This window comes from Anser brachyrhynchus (genome assembly GCF_964034855.1).
Source record: "Anser brachyrhynchus genome assembly, chromosome: 8".
NCBI lineage: Eukaryota > Metazoa > Chordata > Aves > Anseriformes > Anatidae > Anser > Anser brachyrhynchus.
Genome location: NC_137702.1, coordinates 3,401,261 through 3,427,176, shown reverse-complemented (window position 1 = coordinate 3,427,176; position 25,916 = coordinate 3,401,261). Strand labels below are relative to the sequence as shown.

General features: G+C 44.3%; 1 protein-coding gene and 1 long non-coding RNA gene across 51 annotated transcripts in view; one reads left to right on the top strand and one right to left on the bottom strand.

The window, feature by feature from the left end:
* The window catches only part of NFIA (nuclear factor I A), a 352,158-nt gene that overhangs the window by 235,863 nt on the left and 90,379 nt on the right, over positions 1-25,916 (top strand). For 32 of the 50 annotated variants that reach the window (XM_080603181.1, XM_080603150.1, XM_080603185.1 and 29 more), the window contains exons 3-4: positions 91-156; positions 25,226-25,300. In XM_080603181.1, the coding sequence (XP_080459307.1) occupies positions 91-156; positions 25,226-25,300 (141 nt within the window). The remainder of the gene's footprint in view (positions 1-90; positions 157-25,225; positions 25,301-25,916) is intronic. The other 18 variants (XM_080603195.1, XM_080603165.1, XM_080603162.1 and 15 more) reach the window with 1 other exon arrangement.
* Positions 4,645-25,216, bottom strand: LOC308199253. The gene is made up of 2 exons (XR_013954552.1): positions 11,617-25,216; positions 4,645-10,112 (listed from the first exon to the last, which is right to left on the bottom strand). It is a non-coding gene; the product is annotated as an uncharacterized lncRNA (long non-coding RNA).

The window sequence follows — 25,916 nt, the reverse complement described above, 5'->3', positions numbered from 1 at the left end:
GTACTCTCAGCCTTTTGAGGAAGTCTGGCGCCTCTGATCTATTTTCCACAGCAGACCCTGTAATTTTTGGCTGTATTTTATGTTTTTCAGATTCAAGTCAATCTGAAAGTCCCAGCCAGCCAAGTGAAGCTGATATTAAGGACCAGCCAGAAAATGGTAAGTTCTTACCTGCTGCTCCTGCTTTGGGATATTAAAACAGCCCATATTTATTAAGAATTTTTCCTATGTCTAATATAAAAGGACTATTCAGAATAATTGACATGGGATAGGTGCAGATAGGTTGTGTACTCTCCTCATAGTTCAAATGCTGCTTTTTCACTAATCTAAGTAGCATTTGTTTCTCCAGTCCTGGAGAGAGACATTTTTTCCTTTAAAAATCATTTTAATTAGGGAGATGCCATTAAAGAGCCTGCTGTATGCAACCCTTATCCTTATTCCTCCGTAGCAAAGGCTTTCAGTCCCTGGGCCGTGAGTCATGACCCCCTAGGGGTGTGTAGTTCATCGCTTTCATTTTTATCTATGTGCTTTTAACTTCATTTTGTTTATTGATGCTCTCACATGACACACTGAAGTACCTAACTTTCGGTACGTGGCCAGCCATCATTTCAGAGTGTAGGATCTCAGACAGTCCCATGAAACAAAATGGTTGCTTTGAAATATGTTTCTGCAGACCCACTCTCTGCTGCAGAAACCTGCTAAGCAAATCTGAGCAGCAACACTCCAAACATCACACTTTCAGGGCAGGACTGCACACCTGCGAACATACCAGCTGCTCGGGCAGGTACCCACTGCAGGAATGATACAGGTGCCACCAGCATCGTCTGTATTATTTATGAGTGTGCTTTAAAGGCTGTAGATACTAGGGGTAAGCAGCACCGGGAGGCTCGAGGATGGCTTGTCGCGCCGTTTTCTCTGTGTGTTTGCAGTAGTAGTGCTTCAGGTTGTGGGCGCTCGGTCTTATTTGGAGGTAGCAGTGGGACTGTGAATTTGGGGAACGCTAATATTCTGTGAATGGGGACAGCTTTAAATTAGAAGCAATAGCTTCTACTGAATCGATGGCTTCCATTGTAAAACAGCATGAAAAAAATAATAATAGCAAATTTATGTAGGGAATGTATGTGAAAGGATAGGCACGTGTGTGAGGGAACAGCTTCTTGTTCTTTTTATGTTTAAGTAAGGTAGAGCTCAACAGGTTCTGTTCACCCGTAGGCAACTCAGGTTTTCTTTACTACTACTTATAGTTAGGACTTAGAAGTATCGTCTCCCAAAGTGAAACTGAGCTAAGCAACTATTATTCATAGTTTTTCTTGACATTTTATTTGTAAACAGATTTATTTATTTTTTTATAAGACTTACATGTAGAAGGGAAATCCAGTGTTCTGGAGTGTACTGCTTATACACAGAAAAGAAGAACTTTGGTGAATGATTTGAGTCTCTGAAACCTGTCACCATTTTGGGGACACTTAAATCCACCTATTGTAGAACTATTTTATGTGTAATAATAGAGATGTGACTGCCCTTTCACAGAGCAACTATCTGCTTTTGCCTCAAATCTTCACAGAGCATCCCTACAGCTGTGTGAGTGGTGAGTGTGTGTTTTGAGGACTTTATTAGTAGCCGGCCAAGCTGCGAGCTGAAATGAGGTTGAAGGGCTGCGTTCAGATCGGGACTGCATTTGGATCGGGGTTTAAGTGGCAGATAGAATTCACAGAAGAAGAGGTTCAGGTACATGAACACTTAAAAACACGAGTGTATATTATAGGGCACAGGGCCCGCTGGGCTGGTAAGATTTTGGCTTTGGGGGATTCCTGTATTTTCCTCCCACTGAAATCTGAAAGGTTTCGTGTTTTGATGGGTTTCGTACTGCTCATCTCTAAGTATACCATCTTAAAACGTTTTTGTTGTTTTTGAAAGACAGTGCCTAATTTCTCTTATCAATCCTGTTCACAGAAATTCTAATTTGTAGCCAAAGGATTGCGAGGTTAAGAGAAGAACTGACTAAACTGTGATTTTTGTTCTGCCAATTCTTGGATTTTTTTGTGTGTGGAATATGTTGCCTATGTTTATTAAATCATATTTTAATTTAGAATGTATTAGGCACCAAGCATGTTATTATTTCATGTTTAGATAATATTCTTTCACAGCTATTAAACCACAGTTCTTCTTACCCTGCAGTTTCTCAGTCTTAAGGAAGCTCGTTTCTCAACAACCACCACGAAAAGCAGCAATGTCAGTGTTTAATAATGTAAAATCTGTAAAAGCCTAGTGAAATGAAATATCTCTGATTTGGAGCCTGAGTCTTCCTTGTAAAACAAGCTTTTAGTGAATTCTTGGAACTTCGCTGGTGACCTGTTAAAGGTACTTTTTTTTAATAAACAGGAAAAAGATTTTTCTTTTTCTCATTTTTACTAAAGGGTATTTTTTCCCACCACAGCAGAATCCTCCTAACTAATTACGCACCTTTTGCAGTGCCTGTGTGGGAGATTTTCTTTACAAATGCATCTAACGCGGGCTGTTGGCCCTAAAGGGGCTGCTCCCCCTGGGCAGACGCTGAGCTCATTCTCAGCGCACACAGCCCCCAGCTTGCAGTGTACCCAGCCTGTAGATCAACACAGATCTGCAGCTCTTATCTACTGAACGTGAGGATGAAAGCAAAACTGCAGGCTTTAGAAAATGAAAAACTGCACGCACAGAAACGGACACAATAAATCATATTAACTGCGTTGTTCTACACTTGCTGTAGACCCACTTCCACAGGGCCTGATCCAACTCCCTCTGGAGTCGATGGGAGTCTCATAATTGATTTTACTGAGAGTGGGAATGAGCCCACACAGGGAGGATTTTTTTTTTTTTAAATCAAAGAAAAATAGCATTATGAATAATCTTATTCCCACTGATGCTAACAGCAGAATGACCAGATTGAGGGCAGGTTTGGAATCATTCTGCATGTGTTTCTGTAAGGCACAAAGAAGCATATCGATTAAGTACTACCTTTTACATGCATGCATTCCTTCATTTTAAAAAAATAAATCTTTAAAGGCCTTGTGAGGGTTATACAGCCTCTCTACTTGCCTGTTAATATCCTTTCTGTTCCACTCCATAAATTCTAGAGCTATTTATTATACACATATATTTTGCATACCTTGAGTAATGTAGGTTCAAAAGGGTCAACTATACAGCCCTGAAAAAGAAGGCCTCCTACTACAGATTTTAATTTATCATTTTAATTTGTATGTGTTATTTAGAAAAACCTGTATGTCTAACCTTCATTAAAGTGAAGTTCATGGGAAAAAAAGCTTTTATTTTTTAGAGCCACCCCTCTTTTCTAGTGGGCTTTACAGTTGCATTTTATGGAGCAGAATCATCTCGGAGAGAGAAGATGGTGACATCTTCTGCTCTCAGTGGTGGCTCGAACACAAACTCTAACCTGTACTTCAGCCTTCATTAAGCCAGAATCATTTTCAGGCACTTAACTGACCGCTAGCTCTGCAAGAATTTACAGAAATACTAAGAATTTTATTTTTTCGAAAGAGAGAGAGAATCCAGCGTGATGGTCATGAAAGGCAAGCATGCAGGCAAGACGAGGCTTATTCCTGCATGCTTGGTCCACGGTCCAGATGTCTTGTCCTGGAACTGGGGAGAAAGCTAACCTGTAAGCAAACAGTGTGCATGGTGCTGCTGTCCCCCAGTCCTTTACCACGGAAAAGAGCTTCTCAGGGAGAGGAAGAAAACCCAGAACGTGTCTGTTTGTTACGTGGGTGAGGAAATTTGCAGGAGGGATGTTGAAAGAAGCACGCAACTTCATTTGAAAGGCAGGAGCGTGTTCAGATGTCCTGATATTTTGCTCAAATGAGTGTTTTTTTTCTGACCAGCTGGGTGGAACACCCGCGTGGAAAATTCCCCACTTTTGTAGTTGCCTAATGGTATGTAAAAGCTTCATTTCAGTTGGCACCGCAAAGCGATTTTGCAATTCACCCAATCAAAAAAAAAAAAAAAAAAAAAATTATTGATTTTAAGAGCTTGTTAAACGCACTGGTTCGGTGTTGATTTTTATAAACAAACTAGTTTTCAGCGAACCAAGGGTGACAAAATGGCTAGTCTGATGTAGTGAAGGGACTGCGTGCCTGGGGATCAGCAACAACTGAATTCCAGGCTCAGCACTGCCGTGGACTCTCTCTAGGGCTTTTATTCTTTCTTTCAGTCATGGAAACGGCTATCGGATAGGTTTTCTTTTTGTAAACGGGATTATTTTAAACTTTTGCAGGAAAACTTTTCAGTCTTTCTTGTCTGCAAAGTGGGGATGGTTGTGATGCTAGCTTTCGGAGATTCACCGAGCATTGATAGCCAAATCCTGCTCTGCTCCGGCAGGAGTTTAACTCCGGAGGAAGGCAGAGCACAACCTGGTTAATAGCGGTGGTGCAGGGCCGTGCCGGTGCTGCCAGACCTCCATCGGGCGAGGTGTGTGCTTGATGTGGTAGCACTGGAGGATCGCTGACTGCAGCGTGAAGGTAGGGGCGAAGCGTGCTGCTTAAAGCCGGGGAAGGCCGTGGCATTTCTGCAGACAACTGATGGCTCTCGAGCATGTGTTCCCGCGATCCGATCACTCGAGTCGGTAGCACACCACTTTAATTGTAGATTAGCGAGTTCTTTTTAAAGAAGTTGATAAATTCTCCCGTTTCAAGTGAGCGAGACAGCAGTCATTATTACAGCTGATTACAAACGTGTGCCAAATTCATTGCTCAAACAAATTATATGGAGGGAGAGGCATTTATCTGAAAAATAAAAATGTTTAATGCCCAAACCAAATGCTTTTTGCTTTTAATGTATTCTTGCTGCTTTGAGCTGCAAGTACCTTAACAGCACTGCAGGAAATGAAAGGCACATTGTTCTTTGTAACATTAAAAAAAAAAAAAAGAAAAAAGAAAAACAATGATGTACCGTAACTCACAGAACTCGTTTTTCAGCCCCGCAGTAATTACACTGGACTTGTAAATATCATCCGTGAATTCTTCGCTTAAGTAGGGCCGGACTGGGGCATAAAACCTTACCAAAAAAAAAAAAAATAGTTTTAAGTATATGCTTACTTTTTCATGCCTAAAAGCATAAAGGAAGGAATTCTGGTCCTCAAGCTCTGGGGGAAGGCAGGTTCCTCTCTTCCCGTGGCACGGCCGGTTGTGGCAGGCGAAACGCGGCTCGGGCTGCAGGGAAGGAGGGGGCTAGGTGGCTACGTGCAGCCTGGCAAAACGCGAAAGCAACTTGTGGAAGTACCCCTCTGCCTTAACTACCTCTCTGCGGAGTTCAGCCCCTTCCCGTGTGCTCTCTTTCAGGCCCCAGGCCTGGTGTTCTGCTTCTGTGCAGTGAGAGGGCTTCTGCCAGGGCACGTGGAGGCCCCTGGGCTGGGCACTCCATGCAAAACCGTGCAAAGTTCCTGTTCAAACCATCCTCTCAAGCTGGCACGGGCAGAAAACACAACTATTCTTTGTGGTTACCCCAACCACTCATCTGCATTATAAGTTAAATGGTAGCTGAGAGACCTCCAATTCCTTCTACAGCCACATTTGTAGCTAGGAGGAGCTTACTGCCTTCCGAGGCCATTCATTCCCTGTTCTCAGGCCATGCATCACCCCCGATCCCCTCCAGCCCAGGCGGAGCACAGCTCTCCCTGTCTTCGAGTGCTGCAAAACTCGAGGTTTCTGTAGGTCATCGTGTCAGCCCCCAAATTTCCACCCGGGTAGGGCCGGGGCTTGAGCGGTTTGCTGAGCACAGGATGCTGAAGCCGGTCCTGTTAGAGGTGCCTTGTCTCCGGTGACTAGCATCCCTGAAGCACCTCATTTGCAGCAGGTAACTCAGCCTCGCAGAGAAAGTTTTCCACCAGTTAGAGCTGCAAACAGGGTAGTGCAGTAATGGCAGCCTTTATTAGCGCTCTCCTTCATGGGATCATTTGCATCCGAATCTTATAAATGCAGGAAGACTCTCCTCTCTTGTTTACAGAGCAACACTGGAGAGTTATCACAGCCTGAGGGACTAATCTAAAATTAACTTCGCTTCAGAAAAAAAAAAAAGCTTTAAAAAAAAAGCCCTTAGCATTTTCAATAAGGAATCTCATAGCTGGCGACGAAGTCAGAGCTTCTGGTGATGTCAGCTTGTTTGCACCTTTGTAACAAGCCAGGGCCAAATTCTGAGCGGATTTGCACCCTTGGAGATCACGGTGCCTGCCGGGAACAGCGGTGGGGAACTTTGTCCAGGCTCGAAAGCCCTGGCCGAGCTGGGGAGCCTCGGTGGGATTGGTCTCTCCTGCCTTGCCGCGGGCTGGACGGGGTCAGCCGTTCGCTCCGATCGCTCACGCCAGCTGACGAAGGTCTGGTTAGGTCCAACCTGTATTTCGTCACCCCGGGGAGATACTGCGGGCGGGCAGGCGGTTCTGAGCACCGGCATTTCCCTAGGAAACAAAAGCAGATACGCCTGGTTATAAAACCACCTTCTGTGTGGTTTAGTCTTGCATTCTTTTCATCCTGTTTCTTTACAGATAGACTCCAACAAGAACTGGAAATACAGTGTTATAATAGCCTAGGACTGAAACTTCGCTGCATTCAGCTGTGTTTTCCAGCTAGTTTCACGACTTTCGGGGACAGGCATCTGAATAATTAGGAAAGAAAATATCGTTTTTTTCGCTGCGTTGCCATATTTTCATTGAGATTCACGCTCAAAGTCAAACGAGTTTGTGGCCCAGATTGTCAGGCGCTGCTTCACCGTTTGCAGGATTCAGCGGGTGCTCGGCTGGGCTCAGGCTTGAGCCTGCTTATCAGTAGCTGGCACTCTCTTGAGGGGACCCTGTGATGGCAACAGCGAAGGGTGTTGACTGTCAATCGGGCGAGATAGGCGGTAGTCGGCCGGGGTCAGTGCTGAAGCCTCTGCTGGGGCCGAGCGGAGAGGCTCCTCGTCGGTGACCCGCAGGGTCTGAGGCTCGGGGATTGACAGAGGACTTCAGTTTTCACTGCTGCTAACCATTAACCTTCGCGAGCAAAGCATTCCCACAAAAAATTCATCCAAGGCGAGTATGACAGGAAATATTCAAAGCATGAAATGAATGCTTATAGCATGACAAAGCAGTGCTTGAAAGACATGAAACGTTCATTACGCTTGGAGTGGCTGAACGCTGCGAAGGAAAGGAGGAATAGAAATGTGGCTAGGGTATATGTTTTTATTTCAACATATGTGTGTACAGGAAAGAGGCAATGAACCTTTCCAGTGGATAAGGTGCATAAATACAGCTGCAATTATTCTAAGTCGTTTCAAAATATATTTATACTCTGTTGCTCTGTTCCATTCCTTTCCGCGTATATTTATCCACGAGATAACAGCAAGGGCCACGGAGAGGGCAGCGTGGAAGCGGGCTGGCCAGGAGCCCCTCCTGGGAAGCTCCGGTGCCTTTCCCCTCCCGGCTCTGCAGGGCCGAGGCGATTTGTGCCAGCGGCAGCACCGGGCTGCCCCGCGGCCCCGGCACCCCGCGCTACAGCTACGCGCGGTCCCACCGCCGAGCGCTGCCCCGGGGCTGGCTTCAGCCAGTCCTCCTGGGGCGGCCGGAGCTGCGAGCAAGCTCCGGTTTTCAGTACAGCCGGCTTTTTCATCCGTCTTCTGGAGAGACTTGCTGTTTAATTAGCAGCTGAGAGTGGCGTTGGGTCGGAGTAATTGCTACCGCCTGAGCGGACCGCAGGCTGAAGGGTGCTTTTGAATTCCACGCTTGCCCACCAAGAAGCCGGGCACTTAGGGGAAGAAGTTTATTTGTGGTGTGGGCCTCGCTTTAATTTTCTGTCCAGTAGAGAGGGGAGTTTATTAGTGGGAAGAGACAGAGCGTGCGATGCCAAGGCCTAACTAGCAAAACAAAACCCCAAACCTATCTATTTGTCTTTCGATGTAAGAATTTCCTAATGCCTGTAATGTAAGACAAAGGGAAAATTTTACTTGCAGGAAAATTGCCTTCCACAATAACCAAGAAAAAAAACATAAAACGCCCACACCAGAGCAGCACGATCCAAAATGTGAACTTTTTACGCCTCCCCAACCTTCTAGGTTAGGCTTCCAACCAAGTGATCTTTTATTATCAACATGATATACCCTTGACATAATTTGGCGCAGTAAAGCTTCTTCGGCTGAACTCGTGATTTCATTTACTAGATCTGATGAAAGTTCTGTGAACCACGGTAAAATGTGATAATTAGTAGTTTAATTCTTTTAGGGTGTGCGTATTAATTGAAAAGGCTTGAACTATAAATACAGGGCCTGTGGATAAAAGCACACTCTGAAATCAGTCGCTTATCCGAAGTATTCATTACTTGACATCTATTTAGGTAGCGTCTCTTTGCAGCAGTGCCAGTCGGCTGCTGGAGCGAGCGGGAGCCCTGCACGCAGGGATCACAGCCCCAAATCCACCGCTTGCAGCTGCTCTCCCGACGTCGGAAGGGCTCCCTGGCCAAAATTTTACCCTCTGTGGTCAAACCGCTGGATGTTAAAAGCGTGCGCTTGGAGCTGTTCACGAGTTAGCGCGGGGCTGGCTCTTTCTCCTTGAAATTGGCAGAAGGGGCCGAGCGTGCCGTCGGGCGGCCAGCTCTCTGTGTCCTCGCCCAAGGGTGGGTGTCTTGCTGGGGCTCGGTGAGGGTCCCAGCTGGCCTGGCACTTGGTGACAAACTGTGCCTTCCTTCCTTCCTACACACTTACCTTAATCATAGCTGGGACCATCAGCACCTCCTGGGGGCCCCCGCTGCTGCAGGCACAGCTGAGTTCATGCAGCCGTGAATGTCAGCGTGGCACGGGGCCGCCAGGAGCTGCGATAAGTGATCGCGCTTTCTCGCTCCGGTGTTCTTTGTTCTGACTTCCTGACCGAAGCAGGAGGTATTCTATTGACTCTAGGCCTTTCCAAATACATATATTCGCTATGAAAATGCACGTCATTATTTCACACCTTCCTCTGGTTTCTGCGTGTGGTGCAATGCCTGGATGAATCATACCTGTTTTTAAGGTAGTGTGATTTTCCCTCATAAGGATCCCGACGTTTGTGCTCATATATGGTTTGTGCGCTCACAAAAAAATCTGTATGCATGCACTACAGATTCACGGGTTATTCAGGTGGTTTCCAAGTAGCCTTAATTTTATTAATCGTAAGTTGTCTACGCAAGCAAAGACGTCCAGGTGAAGAGCAACACACAGCTAAAAAAAGGGAAGCTGTAAGTTGTGTTGCTGCAAGCTGGATCGTTGTTTTTGGCCCTGGGAGTGGGGGTGCGGGGGGCCACTTCTGTGCGACCAGGCTCCCAGGAAAAGCCTAGCCTCTTCTGTAGCTAATCAGATGCCACTTTTTAATTGCAGATGCTACTTTTTAATTGCAATATTTGCTAGATAGGAAGTGGAGACAAAGTTTAGGGTGACTCTGACAGAGCTGCGAGAATAAAATCCCCTCCGAAGCCTGGCTGTAGTGCGACTGAAATGGAAAAATACCAGCTCCGTTTCTTGGAAAGTGAGAAGGAGACTTTTATTTGCAATGGTTCACAAATATTTTCCCAGGAGCAACGTAGCGAGTATGGCAAAAGGGGGGGGCAGGAGGAAGGTGAGGTGAGCGAGCCACACTTGTAACCATACTCCTTTAATTCTGCTATTGTGATCTGCACACAAAGGGCACTGCAAGTTGTTTACAGCACTTCGTGTTATTCATTTCTGCTCTGTTTTTTTCCCGTCAGTGCTGTATCTTCAGTTATACAACTTTTTTTTCTGAGTTGTGATAGTGTCCGGATAGGTTTTGGTGAAGGGGTGGTAGAAAGGTGCCAGCTGATTAAACGTGCTGCTTACTGTGTGCATTTCATGTCTGCTCTTACATTTTTTCGTTAACCACTGTTGCAACTGAAGAAAATGCTGAAGTTTGACAGTTGGGAGTTACTGCCGAGTATGTGCTGTAAACTATATCATCCCTCTGCCTTCTCCCCTTCTCCCCCTCCTGCTGAAACCAAATGATTTATAAAATGCCTTCACATTCTTGAGTGAGTTCACACTATCACCTCCAGGCACTGCACTGAGGAGTCTTAGGAGTGGATGGGAAGCACAGATCTGATAGCTGGTATTTTTCTCTGAAAGGGAAAAAAAAAAGCTGATTAAATTTAAAGGAGAAAAGTTTCCTGCTGTGCCCTGGAGTAAATCTGTAGTCAGCAAAGCACTTTTTAGTAAACAAGAGATGTACATGGTTATAGTGTTTTTTTATTATTGCACACTGCCATTGTTTTCCATTTTCATAATATTCAATTAATGTAATCATTTTAGAGTGTCTCTCATCATTACCTCCCATCCTCCCTCACTCGTACTTGAAGCAAGGGGATCTTCTGCAAGACACGCGCTGGGATGAGGAGCCGGCACCTCGCTCCTGGTGCTGGCAAAAGGAGGCAATAGAAGAAGACAGGGCAGCTAGAGAGGATCCAATTTTTTTCCTTGGCCTTTGGTCTCTGGCCTTTGCAGAGCAGGAGGCCGGCACCCTGCTGGGTCACCCCTGGGCCCTCCTCACCCTGCCCCTGGCCCCAGCCCGCTGCAGCGCTGGGTGACAAAGGGTGCTGGTGGCACAGCGTCTTGCTGGGTGACCCGGGATATGGGGATACGGGGATACGGGGATACGGGGGTATGGGGGTATGGGCTGGCAGTTTGCTGCCAGCCATAACCAGGCACGGGGGTGGCGACACCATCCTTCAGGCTGCAGAGGGCCAAGCCCTTTGCTGGCATTTCTTCTAAGATCAAAAGGGAGGAAAGCTTCTTACGTAGCTTTAATACTCTTTCACAGAGAGTCTCGTCCTCTGCCCCTGTTAGTTTTCTACTTCTGTTCCTTACTCTTAAAACTGTAACAGAAGGCCCTTGGACAGCTGCATCCCCATCTGAAAGCCTGCTGGAGTTTGGGGGTGTCCCCACCTGACCAGCTTTGCAGCGCAGACCACCTGCAATTTTCCCACATGTTATACCTCAAAGCCCTCAAAAAGCAGGGGATTTGCTCTTCGGAAATTTCCAATAGCAGAATGCAGAGAGCTAGTCCTGTCCCCGCGCCGTACAGAGGGGAGCCAATTTTCCTGTACGGCAGAGCATGCCGTACTTCGAGCCGCAGGAGGAAGGCGAGAGGGAAGAAGCCAGAGAGGACGGGCAGCGCGACGGACTGGGGTGGCTGGGGTTTTGAGGCAGGAAGGGAACCCCACAGATCTTGGTGAGGGAAGACTTACAGCAGCAGGCGTGGTAGTGGTCCACAGCTCAGTTTAAAACTATTCCAAAACTGGGAATTAAAGGGGCTGGAGAGGATATGAACCTGAGCAAACGGCCGCGGAATGAGGCAGCCCAGTATTAGTGGATGCAGCTCTGTGTCTGTCAGGGCCATGAATGATGCGTTTGCAGCAGGACGGGGAGCCGTCCACTGTTAGAAGGAGACAGAAGTAAAGATCATCCCGTGTACAATATAAATGTAAGTTGTTATTACTACTATTGCTATGTCAGCCGTAAACTGTTCCCACGAGAACAGAGATGCAACATCATTGAGAAAGAATGTCTTACTGTGAAATGGGCAGCAGAAACACTGTGGCATTATCTGCTGGGTAATGAATTTACCTTGGTGACAGATCATTATTCCCTCCTGCAAATGAACCAGATGAAGGACAGGAACACAAGGATAACTCAGCAATACTTGTATTTCACAGCCTTCTGAAATAAAAACAGAAACAAAAAACAAATAAAAAACATCAACAAAACAAACAAACAAAAAATAACAGATTTAAATGTAAGGATACAGAAGCGTGGCACATCAAGAGACCCGTGGCAGGAGGTTGGAAATAGATGATCTTTAAGGTCCCTTCCAACCCAAGCCATTCTATGCTTCTGTGATTGCTTGTGGCAAGATATGAGGGGAAAGCAATTTTTTTTAGGCCTATGCTAACATTATATATGAACTTCAAAGGCTTGGATTTCACCCCTCCTAATGTTAAGCATTAAAATGAGGCAGCAGCTATGAACCTAAAATCCTAACTCTCCCTCTATAATCAGTGGAGATACCAGGTCTTCTGGGAATTCATCTCTTTCTGCGTTGAACCTCTGGGAGGTTTAGAACAGAGATGTTTCAGGTTAATGCTGTAATTTCTCTGGACCTGAGATTCTGCTGCTAGGGGAAGTCATCCTCCCCTCTCCCACTCATCCTGATAAGCCGGGAGGAGACAAAGAAAGACTTAGGCTGCAAGAGCAAAGGAGGGTCTAACAGGGCATGTTGAATGATTTCTGCAGGGTAGAAGAGTGGACAGTGTAAATACCACCCACTTGTATTTTCTTCCCATTCTGTTTTTCCCTTCACGTCTACAGAATGGGAGTTACTTAGATAAATTATCTTTTTAGAGCAGTGTTTATGTGCTCTGTGGAAGAATGTGTCTAGGGATGGGCATACTGGCAGGAAGAACTTCCTCCTCAACTCTTCCAGTGAAGTTTTGTGCTAAACGGCCCAAATGCAACCATTATTCAAAAGTAAAAATGTTCTGTTCCATTTCTTGTTTTCATTCTTTCGTGTGTCTGGGGACTAAACTGCTGTGAAAAAGAGCCCATTCTCACAGGATGTCTTGCCTAATTTTGCAGACGAGAGAGGTTCAGCTTTTCCAATTACGATGAGATAAGAATCTGAAATGTTGGGATCACATCCATCCTGAATTGAACTCTGAGTCTTCCAAAATCCATCCATCATTATTTTTTTCCTTTATTTCTGTATTTCAGTAATGCAGGCAAAGAAAGAACGGAGAAGAAATGGATGTTTATGCATTATAAACCATAATTGATGGGTTTCCTTTTTACCTGAGTTGCTTTAGTTTAATGTAAAGGTCCCTGTGAGTGGAATTCCTTTTCCATTTTCGTTCTTTCTGCCTGCTTGACTGCCACTCATCAGCAAAAGATCTGTCTTTCGCGTAAAGTCCGTCGTGGTACAAAGTTTACACGTGGCGTACTGTTAAAACGCACCTGATGGCTGTCACAGGGAGGATGATCCAGGCTGGTAAGCATGGTCCAGCTCTGAAGTTCTAGCCCCTGTGCTGTCTTCAGATTGTCCAAAATACATCCTGATGGGCCATTGGACATAGGGACTCCACCCCACTGCCACGTTTCTGCATTCCTGAACATCACACCACACCACACGAGACTGCTGAGCTGGAGTAAGAGGGTCTAGAGAGACAAGCCTTCTTCTGCAGAAAGAGGACCGCGTAGGCTCAGCTGAGCAACGTGACCTCTAGCAGCAGATTCATCTCAGTTTCTCACCTTGATACCTACCAGGAGTGTGTCAGAGTTGCTGGAGGCAGGCTCCTGGGGCAAGATGTCCCATCATTGTCACGTCAGCTCCTTAAGGCACCTCCCCTGGAACCTCTGTATCTGCCGCACATGGGATGAGCACATGAAATCAGATACGGACTGAGAAGGTCCTTCTCTACCCCTTCTGTTTACTGTCTTAGTCTTGAATCCCTCAAAATACACTCAGTTAGTGAACTCAGGGGCCCTTTTTGGGCTACAGCCTGAGCATTTTACACAGAGAGACAGAGAAAATAGATTTGGTCCATGTTCTGGCCTGACCTTGGCCTGAACCTGAGAAAGTGAATGCCCCTATCACACCAACATGTGTCTGTAGAAGTACAGTAAACACAGATGGGGGTCACTGGCCCTCTCTGTCGTATAGTCCCAGGCCAGGAGTCTAGAGTTTTGGGCTGTCCGCCCAAGTACTTGTTAATAAATGTCCATTCTTAGCCTGTAAAGGAATGTAGACAGGGCATCCTGCCCTACAAAACACAAACTTAGAATAAAATAGAAAGAATCTCAGTCATCATGCAGAGACTCCTCATCCACCAGTCTCTTCCCACTGGACCTCAGCAGCTAGTCTGGGACTTGGCTGGGAGTTATCCACTGCTGCCCTGGGGGTTCTCCCCCGCTGTCTGAAAGTGTAGTTGCCTGCCTAAAACCAAGTCCAGGGCTTCATTTTGGAGCCTTGTCTTGGTACCTGAGGTGAGACTGCCCAGGCGCGAGGGGAGACGTTCGTGAGGTTCCCCCCACCTTCAGCAGGGATCTCTCAGTGCGGCCCTGACAGAAATTCACCTTCCCAGTGATGTGCACAGTCAAGAACACAAAGACTGTACAGGGACTAGGCAACATCTTAGGCTTCCTCGAGTGCCTAGGACTTGACGGTATTTGAGAAGAAGACAGTCAGCCTGCCTCGGACTAAAAGATATTGCAGATAGGAGATCGTAGTTCTGTGTAAGGAACAGAGGAGTAACAGCCTTCTGCAGAGAAAGCTCTGAGCGATATACGGGAAAGAACAATAAGTAAGTGGAGCAATATGATTTGCATAGGTTTTATTGTGAAGGAAAGTTTGCTCACTGGTGTTGTCAGCAGATAAGGTGCAAGAAGCAGTTCTGAGGGAGAGGAAAGCCCATGCGGAAAGGTGGAGCTGGCTGATCCTGGGACTTAGCTTCCATGCCCCGAGTCCCGATTTTCGAGTGCATTTACGCTATCTAATCTTCAGCAGATATTTCTACAGCTTCCATTATCGTGGTGTCCAGCCGCAGTCTATTCAAAGAGTGTTGGTGTGAAGAGAGAGGGGTGCCAGGAAGGCAGAACGAGAGGAAACAGCTGATGGAGTCACCGGGGTTTGTGCCTGCATCGCCCAGCAGACAGGCAGGAAAGCTGCCGCCCTCGCCTGACCCGGCCCCGCTGGCTCCTCCTGGACGCTGGGCTTTTTCTAGAGAATTCTGCCACAGGCTGTGAATGTGTGGATTATTCCTTTAACTAGAAACTGGCATGTAAATCTAAAAAAAAAAAATCACAGGGGTTCGGACTTTGTCGGCGCAGCTCCAAGCCGTGTTAGTCTGCGGAGCGGCCTTGGAGGATACAGTTAGCTTCCCCCAGCCGAGGGAGGGGTTTTATGGCTCCTAAAATAATTGCAGCATCACTGAGTCGAGTTGTATAATTTCTTGGCAATATACTAATTAAAACTAGGTATTTACACACACCGCTTATTTAAACTTAAGACTTATTTAAAAGAACCTGCATACTTACACCAACTATATATCACGGCGTTACTGAGGACCACATTTTTCATGCAGATTGAATTCTCAACGTTGTTATTAACATAAATGAGCCCACGGTTTTATGCTCAGGACTGAATACTTCCAGTGCATCTGAATCATCCTGGTATTTCATTTCACCATCTAATATTGTTTTTAAAATTCTACATTTTTTTTCCTCACCGTATTATGGCAATTAGAAATGGCTCTGTGTTTACTAGGAACAGAGAGTCCAGCCGAGCTGAGTGTTTATGTGATGAATAGTGCTAAAAGAAAAGTCAGATGCATGTCGGCACTTATCAAAGCTGTTCTGCTGCTCAGAATGACTGTTCGTGATACTTGTTTCATGATAAACTTCCTCAGAACATAATGTTACTGGAAAAAAAAATCCACTCTGAGAAATACGCAGGTGACACAGTTGAGTCAGCAGCTTGCAACAGTGACACAGGCTTACGTTTATAAAAATCCCCACTGAACTTTTGTCTTCTGCATGAGTATATCGCTGCCTTAAAAACTGTCGCCGCAAAAGTGTCCCGTTTCTTGTGTTCACTTGGTAGCTGCTTAACAAAAATCTTCCCACCGCCCTGATGAAGAGATAGGTTCCTGGGCTTAAAAGTCTTGATAGTCACAAAACTTTCCTCTCGCACATGTAAATCACCATATAAGTGTTAGTATGTTCAGTGACCACTGATACCGCTGGGGGAAATGATAAACGTGGAAAAATAGCAGGCCGCTATGGAAACCAGAAAATCCTACCTCCCGGACGAGAGGGTTTAATTATTGAAGTTGCAGGCATTTCCCCATGCCCAAGCATCTCAGCATTCATAGGTGGAAAGTACCTCATGCTGTGTTTGAAATATCAACTGGATTTAAAAGAAGGCTTTGTGCTTTGCTGTGGACCTTTCTTAGCCTCCTGCAGATGGTCCCTATTGCTGAAAAGAGACATGACTTGTGAGACACGTAGACCTCCATGCTGTTTGTCGTGCTGCTCTAATCCTGCTTTCCACCCATAAAGGGCTTCACTCCTTAAGCCCTTACCCTCTTTCTCCTAAATATTAAAATTATTTTCCTGAGTGTCATACCGTATTAAAGCAGAATGAAAATGGGTTTAACAATTGCTGGCATGGGGCTTCTGTACAGCATGTGTGTCACAAATCATGTCACTTTTCAGCAATAGGGCTGCTGCCAGCGGGAGGCTCAGAAATGCTCATGTTAATCAAAAATTTTAATTTCAAATCAAATTGACAGTTTACACATGGTGAGAAATGCTTCTCACCATGTGATATTTCAGTATGCTACACTGGGCAAAATGGGTGCACTTTCCTGTTAAGAATTTTGACTGCAGTATCTGCAAATTTATGGGTTTCAGTGTATTGGGTATGGTGAGTGGTTGATCTAAGGGAGCCCCTTGGAGAATAGGAGACAGAAGGGTTTTCATGCAACCTGGCACTGGTGAGCCGCTGTTGGCACATGCTGCTGGAGAAATGACAGGTATTCAATAAACATCAGTATGGTTAAGAGGAAGATTTAAAGGAGGGAGGGGCTGCAGTGCTATAAACAGGATTTGAAACAAATGTGCTTATTTCAGTCCGTGATTAGTCTGAATACCTAAGTATTCCACACCAGTTTCTAAATATCTTTACATTTATTTTCACACTGATGTTCTACACACAACATCAACAATAATATTTATGGCATTAACGCTCTGGGCTAAATTCTAGTTTGAACTGGTGTAAAACCAAGTAGGCTCTGCATGTCGAGGCACACTCCATTGGCGTGAAGACCAGAGCATGGGCTGTGCTGATGGCATGCATGCATTTGCAGTGTCATCTCCTACAAGCCCTTCATTCTGCAAGCAGCTATCTTGAAAGTCCATGGATAAAATCTAGAGGCAAAATTTCAGTTGATCCGTGAGTAGGAGTGAGAGGAGTAAGGACAGTTGACAGAGCGTGCGCAGTCTGCCTCAGACAAACTATCCATAGAAACCAACGTTTTCAGACTGTACCAGAAATATGATGCTGACATCAAAATATGACCAGCCGAGGAGAAATTATCATTGCATTATGCTCTGTCGGGGGATTTTCAGGTCTCTGGGGGGTCCTGAGGTTAATGGGATGCCTATCTATCTCATGACATTGGACCTTTCGTTTAAAAAGGGCCTTACAGGGGAAGAGGAACTGGGATGGCAATAACCACCTCCTTGCACCTCCCGTGCCCACATTACGGCTCACCTGCCGGGGCAGCACGTGCCATCAGCGTCCTCGGGAAGCTGGGGAGCACCGGGTGCTGTCCGTGTGCTCCTTTGAACATGGAGTCATGCTTCAAGCTGCGAAGCCGAACTGGCAATATTGCCGCAGACCTTGGAGATCACAGCTGTCATTGCTCTTGTTACCAGGGTTGATATGAAAATATGAAGATAAATAACTCCTTCATATTATTATTTTCAGGGAGGCAGGCTTTTCCTTTTATTACTCTTTTTATTGTTGGATGCCATAAATATTCCATAATGATTATCCCAGTATAGATTTCATCTTTCTTACTTTGAAAGGCTTTTGAGGAGCACATTATTTATAAGCTGCCAAATGAGTATGACCATTTATAATGATTTTTCTTCTTTTCTTTAGTATTTGCTTTTTGGATTGAAGACCTGAAACAGAAATATGCTAATTTAAGACATCTGTTGTTTTTCAAACTATAGGCCCCTATCAGTATTAATGCAGTTAATTTATTTATCTTATTGTGTATATGGTAGAGAGGGAGATTCTTCGTTTTTATCGTTATATCAAAAAGTTGTATTTAACTGGTTTCTCACCCACATCAGTATTGAAAAGCACCCTACAATGCTAGGAGTCATCAGAAATGAAAAACCACACCACATATTGTAGATCTTGGAACGGTTTCCGTTGCGCAAGGTCCTTAAACATGAACTTGAAGGGCTTTCAGTGTTTCGAGAAGACCTTTTTCTTCAAGGGAAAGGAGCTATCCATGTGTCCTCTGCTTGGACAAAACCTGACATGATTGATTCCGATCTGTGATCGGTTCATTAAGAGTAATAAGTTGCCATTAATTCCACTGTCTCTGCACTTAGATATAAAATGAGCTGTGTCTCCTAAGAGCTGAAGCTGCTGTGGATCCGTGCAGGTTGTGCTGGTGACACAGCCAGTCTGGTACCACATTTCCTCTGGTCCGCGCTTATTAACTCGCAGCCCGGACTCTGGAGCTCCATATGACACATGCTGAAATAATAACGAGGCGTTGCTTTTATTAGGGACTCTAAATTGCTGTGAGTGAAAGGCTACGCGCAGGGAGATGTTACCTGCATAGCTCTGTTCTGATTCACCTGCGGATAACGCCCGTCGTCGTGGGGCAGGTGGGCTCCCCAGTGAAGGCATCTCCCAGCACCCCCAGGTCTTGGTCCCAGGTGGCCCCGGAGAGAATACAAGCTGTAGGAACGGGACTGAGCTGGAGCACAAGCACCAGAGGTGCGTCCACAAAAGCTAGAAGGGGCTCACAGTTTTACTGTCTGCTACCTACAGACCTTTTAGCTTTAAAAAGGCAAATAATTTAGCAGTGGTTTTGCATATTGTGAAGGGTTAACAAAACTTTCATTATCACACTCTATTAAGCCAGGACCAGGAAACAATTTCTAATCAACACTCTGATCTGGGCAGGGATTGTGCAGTCTTTTGTAGGAGGCCTCAGATCTGTGTTCTCTATTCTCACATGCTCACTTCCAGCTGTTGTCATTGAAATCCCACATAATCTCCCCGGGTCAAAGGGCAGTCATCCATGACTGCCGCTGTTAGGAGGTTATGCTGATTTCTGTTGTCAAATATTGGCCCTTTTCTCTTTCAATCACTCCCATTCTACTTTTTTTAACAAGAAAGATCCAGCCTAGAATTGTATTACATGACTTTAAAGTCTTAAAAGTGTTCCTCTATTGTACTGACACAACATGCCCTGGACGGTCTAATCCATTGCTGTGGGCCACAAAGAAAGTTTGGGTGCTTCTTAAAACCTCCGCCAAAGCCAGGTAGGCGAGCTTGAAAGAATAGCAGCGTATGTGACATGTGGCACAGCATTTATTTCATAAGAAAACGTGTGTTTTGTCTAAGGTGAGCTATTGCTGTGGCATTAAAATTAAATTGGAAATAACAAGCCAAAATACAAGTGGGAGCATTTGTCAGGGAAAAAAAAAAAAGAGAGAGAGGTTTCTATATCACTATTGATGTGTAATATCTTGTTTAACTCTTCTGTAAAAAGCCCATGAAATAAAAATGTGGTATAATTTACCATTCAAGGTTGATCGTGTACGAATTTGAGGAATGCATTTTGTACAAAGCAATTAAACTGAAGCCATTGTGCCGGCTCTGGAGATCTGTATTTGGGGTCTGTTAGTAAATGCAGATTTCATTACCGTTACCCGTAATAGAGAAGGAGCCTGTGGCCCGTGTACAGCTTCACGGTGTCTTCCATCTAACTGGAGACACGCTCGCTTGGACAGGGCATTGCAGGCCGGGATCGACAGCCTCCTCAATCCCCACATGGGTTTTAAATACAAAGTGAGCGGGCACAGGCGCTCGGGCAGCGGCTGGTCGCCGCCCGGGGTGTCCCCGGCCACCCACGCTTGCCCCGGAGGAAACAGGGAGGTGGACGCTTCCCAAAAGTGAGGTGCATCTTCCTCCCTGCGCGTGCACATGGCACGCGAGCGCCGTGCCAGTTTGCCTGCGGGACACGGGGTTGGGAAGCGTGCTTCGTCCCGTATGCCCGTCACCACATCCGTGCTGTGCTGCTGGAAGGGAATGCAGCCCCTGTGGCTGCAGGGCCTGGGTCAGCCCAGGCTGGAGAGCCTCGCCTTCCAATTAAGCAGAGCATTAACGTTAGGAAGGTCTCGATTGAAGCATGTATATTCCGTCTTTTTTCCTTTTGCTGGAGAATGCAGATTAGGGCTAACTCTGTCGCTCACATGCTCCTCCCCAGTGCAGCCGTGGAACAGCTAATCTTTTGGGAGTCCTCGGGGTGATCCGGGTTCCCTCTGATAACGTCCTCTCTCTCAAGGCCTGCGTGTGCCGTGTGATACAGACATTAATTTTCAAATCAATATTATTGCTCCACATTGTTTGTGAAACATGGGATTATCTAGATAGAGGATAAAACCAAAAGGAATCAAGTTGCACTTTGAGCAGAGAGGGCTTTTCTTTTAATCAGGCATTTGGTTAAGATAATAGGCTTGAGACCCTAATTGATTATTACTATTTTAAGGTTTTAAGATGGCTATATATAGTGAGATGCTGAACATGAAAAAGGCTTTAGAAATGGTTTCACTGCTAGTTTGGGGGACCTGTCCTGTTATTTCAAAAGACTGAAAATTAATCAGTCTCTCCCCCCCCCCAAAAAAAAAAGTGTTCTCCAAAGCTTAATACTTTGTCACTTGGACTGTAGTGGAAGAGAAATAACTGGATTTGGACTTTTTCATCTTCAAAGGTTTAATTCTTCCCCATTATTATTTAATTTTGGATTTCAGGAAAACAGCTGTACCTCTCTTTAGAAAATACCTTGCATATTTACGGTGCAATCTAACTATATTATCATAAAAATAACACTGCTGGATTACACGAGGAAACCTGCTGATTAAAGAACAATAATACCTTGAGCACCTTGAAAATATCTTCTGATATTCAATTAAAGAACAATAACCCAATGAACTTTAACCTATAGACCATATTCAGACTTTCTACATAAAAGTAATTGCATCAGTCATGATTTTCTCAAGCTACAACACAAGCGGTTGATTGGTAGATCAACGTCTGAGACTCCTTTTTACAGCATTAATTGGGAAGGCAGACAATACTCTCCCTGTAAACTAGATTTTAGGACGAAGGTTAGTTGCCTTTGTACACGTTTACTCATTGAAATAGGAATGTTTGCTTAATAATTCAAAACAAATAGCATTAGACAACAAGTCCTAATCCTGATTTCTCCTCTGCCAGTGTAAATTAGGAGAAAATTAGGTGAAACTTTATTTGATCAGTGTAGAAAGACTTGTTTAAAATTTCTTTGAGATCAGAATTAGGCTCCAGCAATTCAAGCCTTTTCTTCTGGCTTCTTTACTGGGATCTAAAAGAAGAATATGTAAATCACATTATGAATTTTCTTCCCAATTAAAGCGGTCATCAAGTTGTAGAAAGACGTTTTTCATGTTTTACGTGGTACGGTAGCATTGCATCGTACTTGTACGCTATATTAGATGCATTCTCCAGTAATGGTATGTGTTTATTATTTAGTACCCTGATCTGCTTTATTCCATTTGGTCTTATTAGCTTGTTTTATTTTCCGTCTTGGAGGAAAAAAGGTCGTCCTCATGAGCCAAAGTGAGGTCTTGTGTAATGACATGACTCCTAGCGGGACCTAGACTTGGGCTGAAAGCAAAGATTCAACAATATATTTAAATACCTGCTTCACTTTGTCAGCCCATCTTTCTTTGTCAGCCCAAATAAACATGTGCTTTACTCAAGCACGTGAATAAAATTAAGCACGTGCTGTAGCTGCTTTGCTGAGTCAGGGCCTGCCTTAGCTATCCAGGTGTCTTAATTTATACCCAGAATTTCAGTGAATGGGCTCTGTTAGTTTTTTATAACGCGAGTAAAAATTCTCTCATCCTCATTTTGAACACCTGCTTTACTACCAAAATGTGACTGTCGCACAAAGCTTTAGAGATAACCAGATCATATACAGCAATTTCAATGTCCTATCTTTGGGATATTTAGCAAAACTATCACAGTACACATATTTCAGTAAAGTGCTGTATGAAAAGTAAATCTTGCAAGCTTTCAAGATGTTTAATCATCTTTTCAGTATAGGAGGTTTTTAATGCTAACATCTGCATATGTAATTGCTCAACTTTACCTATTTTCTTCTCATTCGGAATTAAGCGGCACAACCGAATTGATACGTTTTTGCATTTTGACCCTTGTTAATAGGCACAAAATGTTTACTTTACATATTTTGTCAGTCTTGCTAGTGCCCAGCCATTCTTCTTTTACTTTACCTCTTTATCATGGTTCTCTCATTTTCTTCTGGCACTGTTATCTCTGCTCAGCAAAACCTGCGGTCTTAGGCCTGGATTTTGCAATCTGAGCCATACAGGCAAATCTTTAAACTTTCATGGGGTTCTACTGAACTGCAAATTCGGAGACCAACCATACATCAAAATGAGCTCAAGATGCAACTCTTAGCCAAGGGCACCGCTTTTGTGCGTATCAAGGTATTATTAATGATTGGTGAGACGGGTCCCTGATTTCCTAATGTTTATAAGTAAATAACAAGTGGGAGAATTGTGAAATTCCCCTTTCATTTGTGAAATGTTTATTTTCAGTATTGAAGGATGAAAATCTAATCACTCTAGTTGCGTGCTGTTGTTTAATGATTACTATTACATGAACACACATAAGAAATGTTCCTACAGAAATAAGTGGATGTTTCAGGTATACCCAGCAAAATAAGATTTTATGAATAATAAAGTTACCAAGCCCAAGCCAACTTAATCAACTTTTCTCATACATGGGGGGAACCTGAGAGCTAGAGTGTATTGAAAATCATTCTACTGCATTTACATGTCCGGTTTTACGTGGGTTTGCTGGGCTAAGGGAACGTGGTTAGCCATGCTACAATCATGTTTTTATTGCATGATTACAAAGGGCTCTAGACTTTCCCTTTAAAAGCAAGCCAAATGTCTTACCGTAGCTGGGATTTATTTTTCACTTACATACTTAAATTCCACCTTCACTCTGAGTGCGGTAGGAACCTGCCTGAGCAGTGCAGGTGGGAGTGGACACCGGAGCAGAGCCGGTATGGTGCGCTGTGAAAAAACAGCACGTGACAGATGTTCGTAGTATTGCTGAATGCACTTCTGGAAGTTGCTCAGATACTGTCATGATGAGCACAGTATGAGAAGTTATATAGCATAGACTGGCTTCCCTGCGAAGGGCTCTGCGGAGTAGTAAGCGTCCTGGCCCCGATCCAGCAAGGCACTTAAGCATATGCTTAATTTTAGGCACATGAGTGGTTTCAGTGAAGACCTAAGAGAATTATTTTTAATTCACAGATCATTTAATTCAATAGGCAGGTCTGCTGCAGCATATGAAAAGTAGATCTTCATATTAAAAATACTTGGGAAATTGTCAATGAACAAACATTGTGTATGGCCAGCAACCATTTCTAAAAAGCAGAATGATGTAGTCATCACCTTTATTACGGTAAAATACAAAGCAGATGAGGCAAAAGCATTTACAATTATCTGAGAGGTATTTCTAACTGGAAAATAAGGAAAAATAAAAGCTTGTAGGAACATTTTTTCATTTGAAGTAGAGAAAAATTTATTCTCTTGCTGTAAATAAAAACCTTGTTTGCAGATTGAGGAATTTGTTTGTGTTGAATTTCAGCATCAATTTCAATATTTTATAGTACATTTATCTACAGCTGGAGCATGACAGATTTGTGTATATTTATATGTTTGTGTACATAATACATATGTATATACACATACACAAGGATGCCCAGAGATATACATATACACAGTTTGAAAACTCATCATTATTGCAGAAGTATAAAAACATGCCTGATGCAGAAACTTGTCTCGAGTCTGTTAGCTTAGCAACTGCGTTCATCTGGCACCATCGGATCCTCTCGGAAGCAGGGAACTTTGTCCATGCAGGGTGCAGAGCTTAGCGAGGGCTGGGCTGGAGATGGAGAGCTCACCTCCCTCCAGCCCTTGTCCAGCCCCCTCCCCAAAACCTTCCCTGTCGCCCGCTGCCCCCAAGGTGCGTCTCTTTGACTTCACGTTGCGTGAGCAGAAATGGCAGCGGGCTAAGTTGCTTTTGAAGCAACTCCAAAAGAAAGGCGAGAGGACAAACGGGCAGCTTGTGTTAGTCCTATGGCTCAGTCCGTTGTGGGAAGGTGCGCAGGTATTGCCGGGGTGAGCAGGCTGTGCGGTACAATACACCGAACGTAAGGAAATCGTACTGCACCTGACAAACAATTAACGGCGGAGCAGATGGTGCCCCTGCAAAACATTCAATAATATATGTGCGCGTGCTGGAATCGGTGGCTCTAAGTAGGACAACCTTAAAAGGTACGCCACTTATCCCGCAGGCAAGCGGGACTTTACGGTTCTTTTAATAATCTCTTTATCCCGCGATTTCTCCTTTGACCCTGATTTCAAAAGCGGGAGGTCAGCCTGGCCTAAGTGCAGCCCGCTAATTGAAGGCCAGGCATGTCCCGCGTGAGCCGCCACAGCCCACTCCGCGCACTTACACTGGGTGGCAGCCTGAACGCTGCTCCTTTTGTAACTGATCATACCCGTGAAAATTAAATGAACATTTGGTGGTAGACATGTTTTCAGAGAAGAAGGAAAATACTGTTATGTAAAGTGTAATAACATTTTGATGTGTAGAAGCATTCCTTGCACAAGGGAGGCAAGCGTGGAAGTGCACACCCTGGTTCCTAAAGACAGTCCGAAGCTCAAAGTTAATGCTTTTCTTATGCAGAGATTTATTTTTCTTTTCAAAAGCTTGTTTTAAATGTTAGATTGATTTTTTTTTTTTTAGTGGGAATGGCACTAATTTAATTTTTTTAACCGGCATCTATTTTAAGATTTTCCTAGCGTAACCTTAGAAAATGAAGAGTATATCTTTAAATCTCGTTTTGTTTGAATGAATGGGTAGGTAATCCTGATCAGATGTTTCTTTAGAGAATAATGTTTAAAACGATTATGGAACTTAGCTGTCCTGTCTGTTTCCTAGGTACAGTATTTTCATTTCAATTGTGAAGTCATTAGGGGTCATCCAAGGTAACCGTTTATTAAAATAGTCCTCTTTTGTTTCAGATTTCCTGTTGAGATGCTTTAACATGTAAAAATCTCCCTGCTGATGTGTCATGTTAGCTTTCCTAACCTCTAGATAGAAACCACAAAGCAGCCTACATAGCTGTATGACTAGTTACCCACCTACATAAACAATAATTACTGCTAAGTGGGAAATTAGATGTCACATTTTAAGTCTAAATGCAAGTAAAGTATTTGAGAATACTGTCATTAAATGCTTAAAGCTAATCGCGGTTCTCTCACTCTGTTTGTTTTGTAGGACATTTGGGCTTCCAGGACAGTTTTGTCACATCAGGTGTTTTCAGTGTGACTGAGCTAGTAAGAGTCTCACAAAGTAAGTATCATCTTGTGGCTGGTTTATGTGGTTTCTGCAATCCCATTTTTTTTTCTTTGATTCTTATCATGCCCCTTCCCCAATTCAGAAACAGTGTCTTGAAAATTGAGAGTCTCTTCTCCCTGCTTCACTCCAGGGGACAGTGTTTATGTGCCACATCTTTTACTATGGGAAAATTAAAACATATAATGAAAAAGTAAATTTAAAAAAATAATAATAATTCTGCAAACCTATGTGTGCAAGCTGATAAGCTTATCTGGTACCCAGCTGAAAATGGGCAGCCTCTATATCAGAGTGCAGAGATACACCCATACAGGTCAGCTTGCTAGTGGATATCCTACAGGATCCAAGGACTGCAGTTCTACCAGACCTGTAGAAATAACATCATCCGTGTGCTAAAGCCAGGAGTTTTCCATGCTGCTTTTGCACACTGTGTTCATCTGTGCCGTGTGTACATGTGCCTGTACAACTGCAATTTGATGAACTTGTAAATAATGCCAACAACTATACCAGCTTCAGCTGTGATACCACATTGCTCAGGGGCATGCATCCTTAACTTCACAAGGCCTGTGTTTTCCCTTAACTGGGTGGAATTCTGTCTTGTAGAGGGATTTGT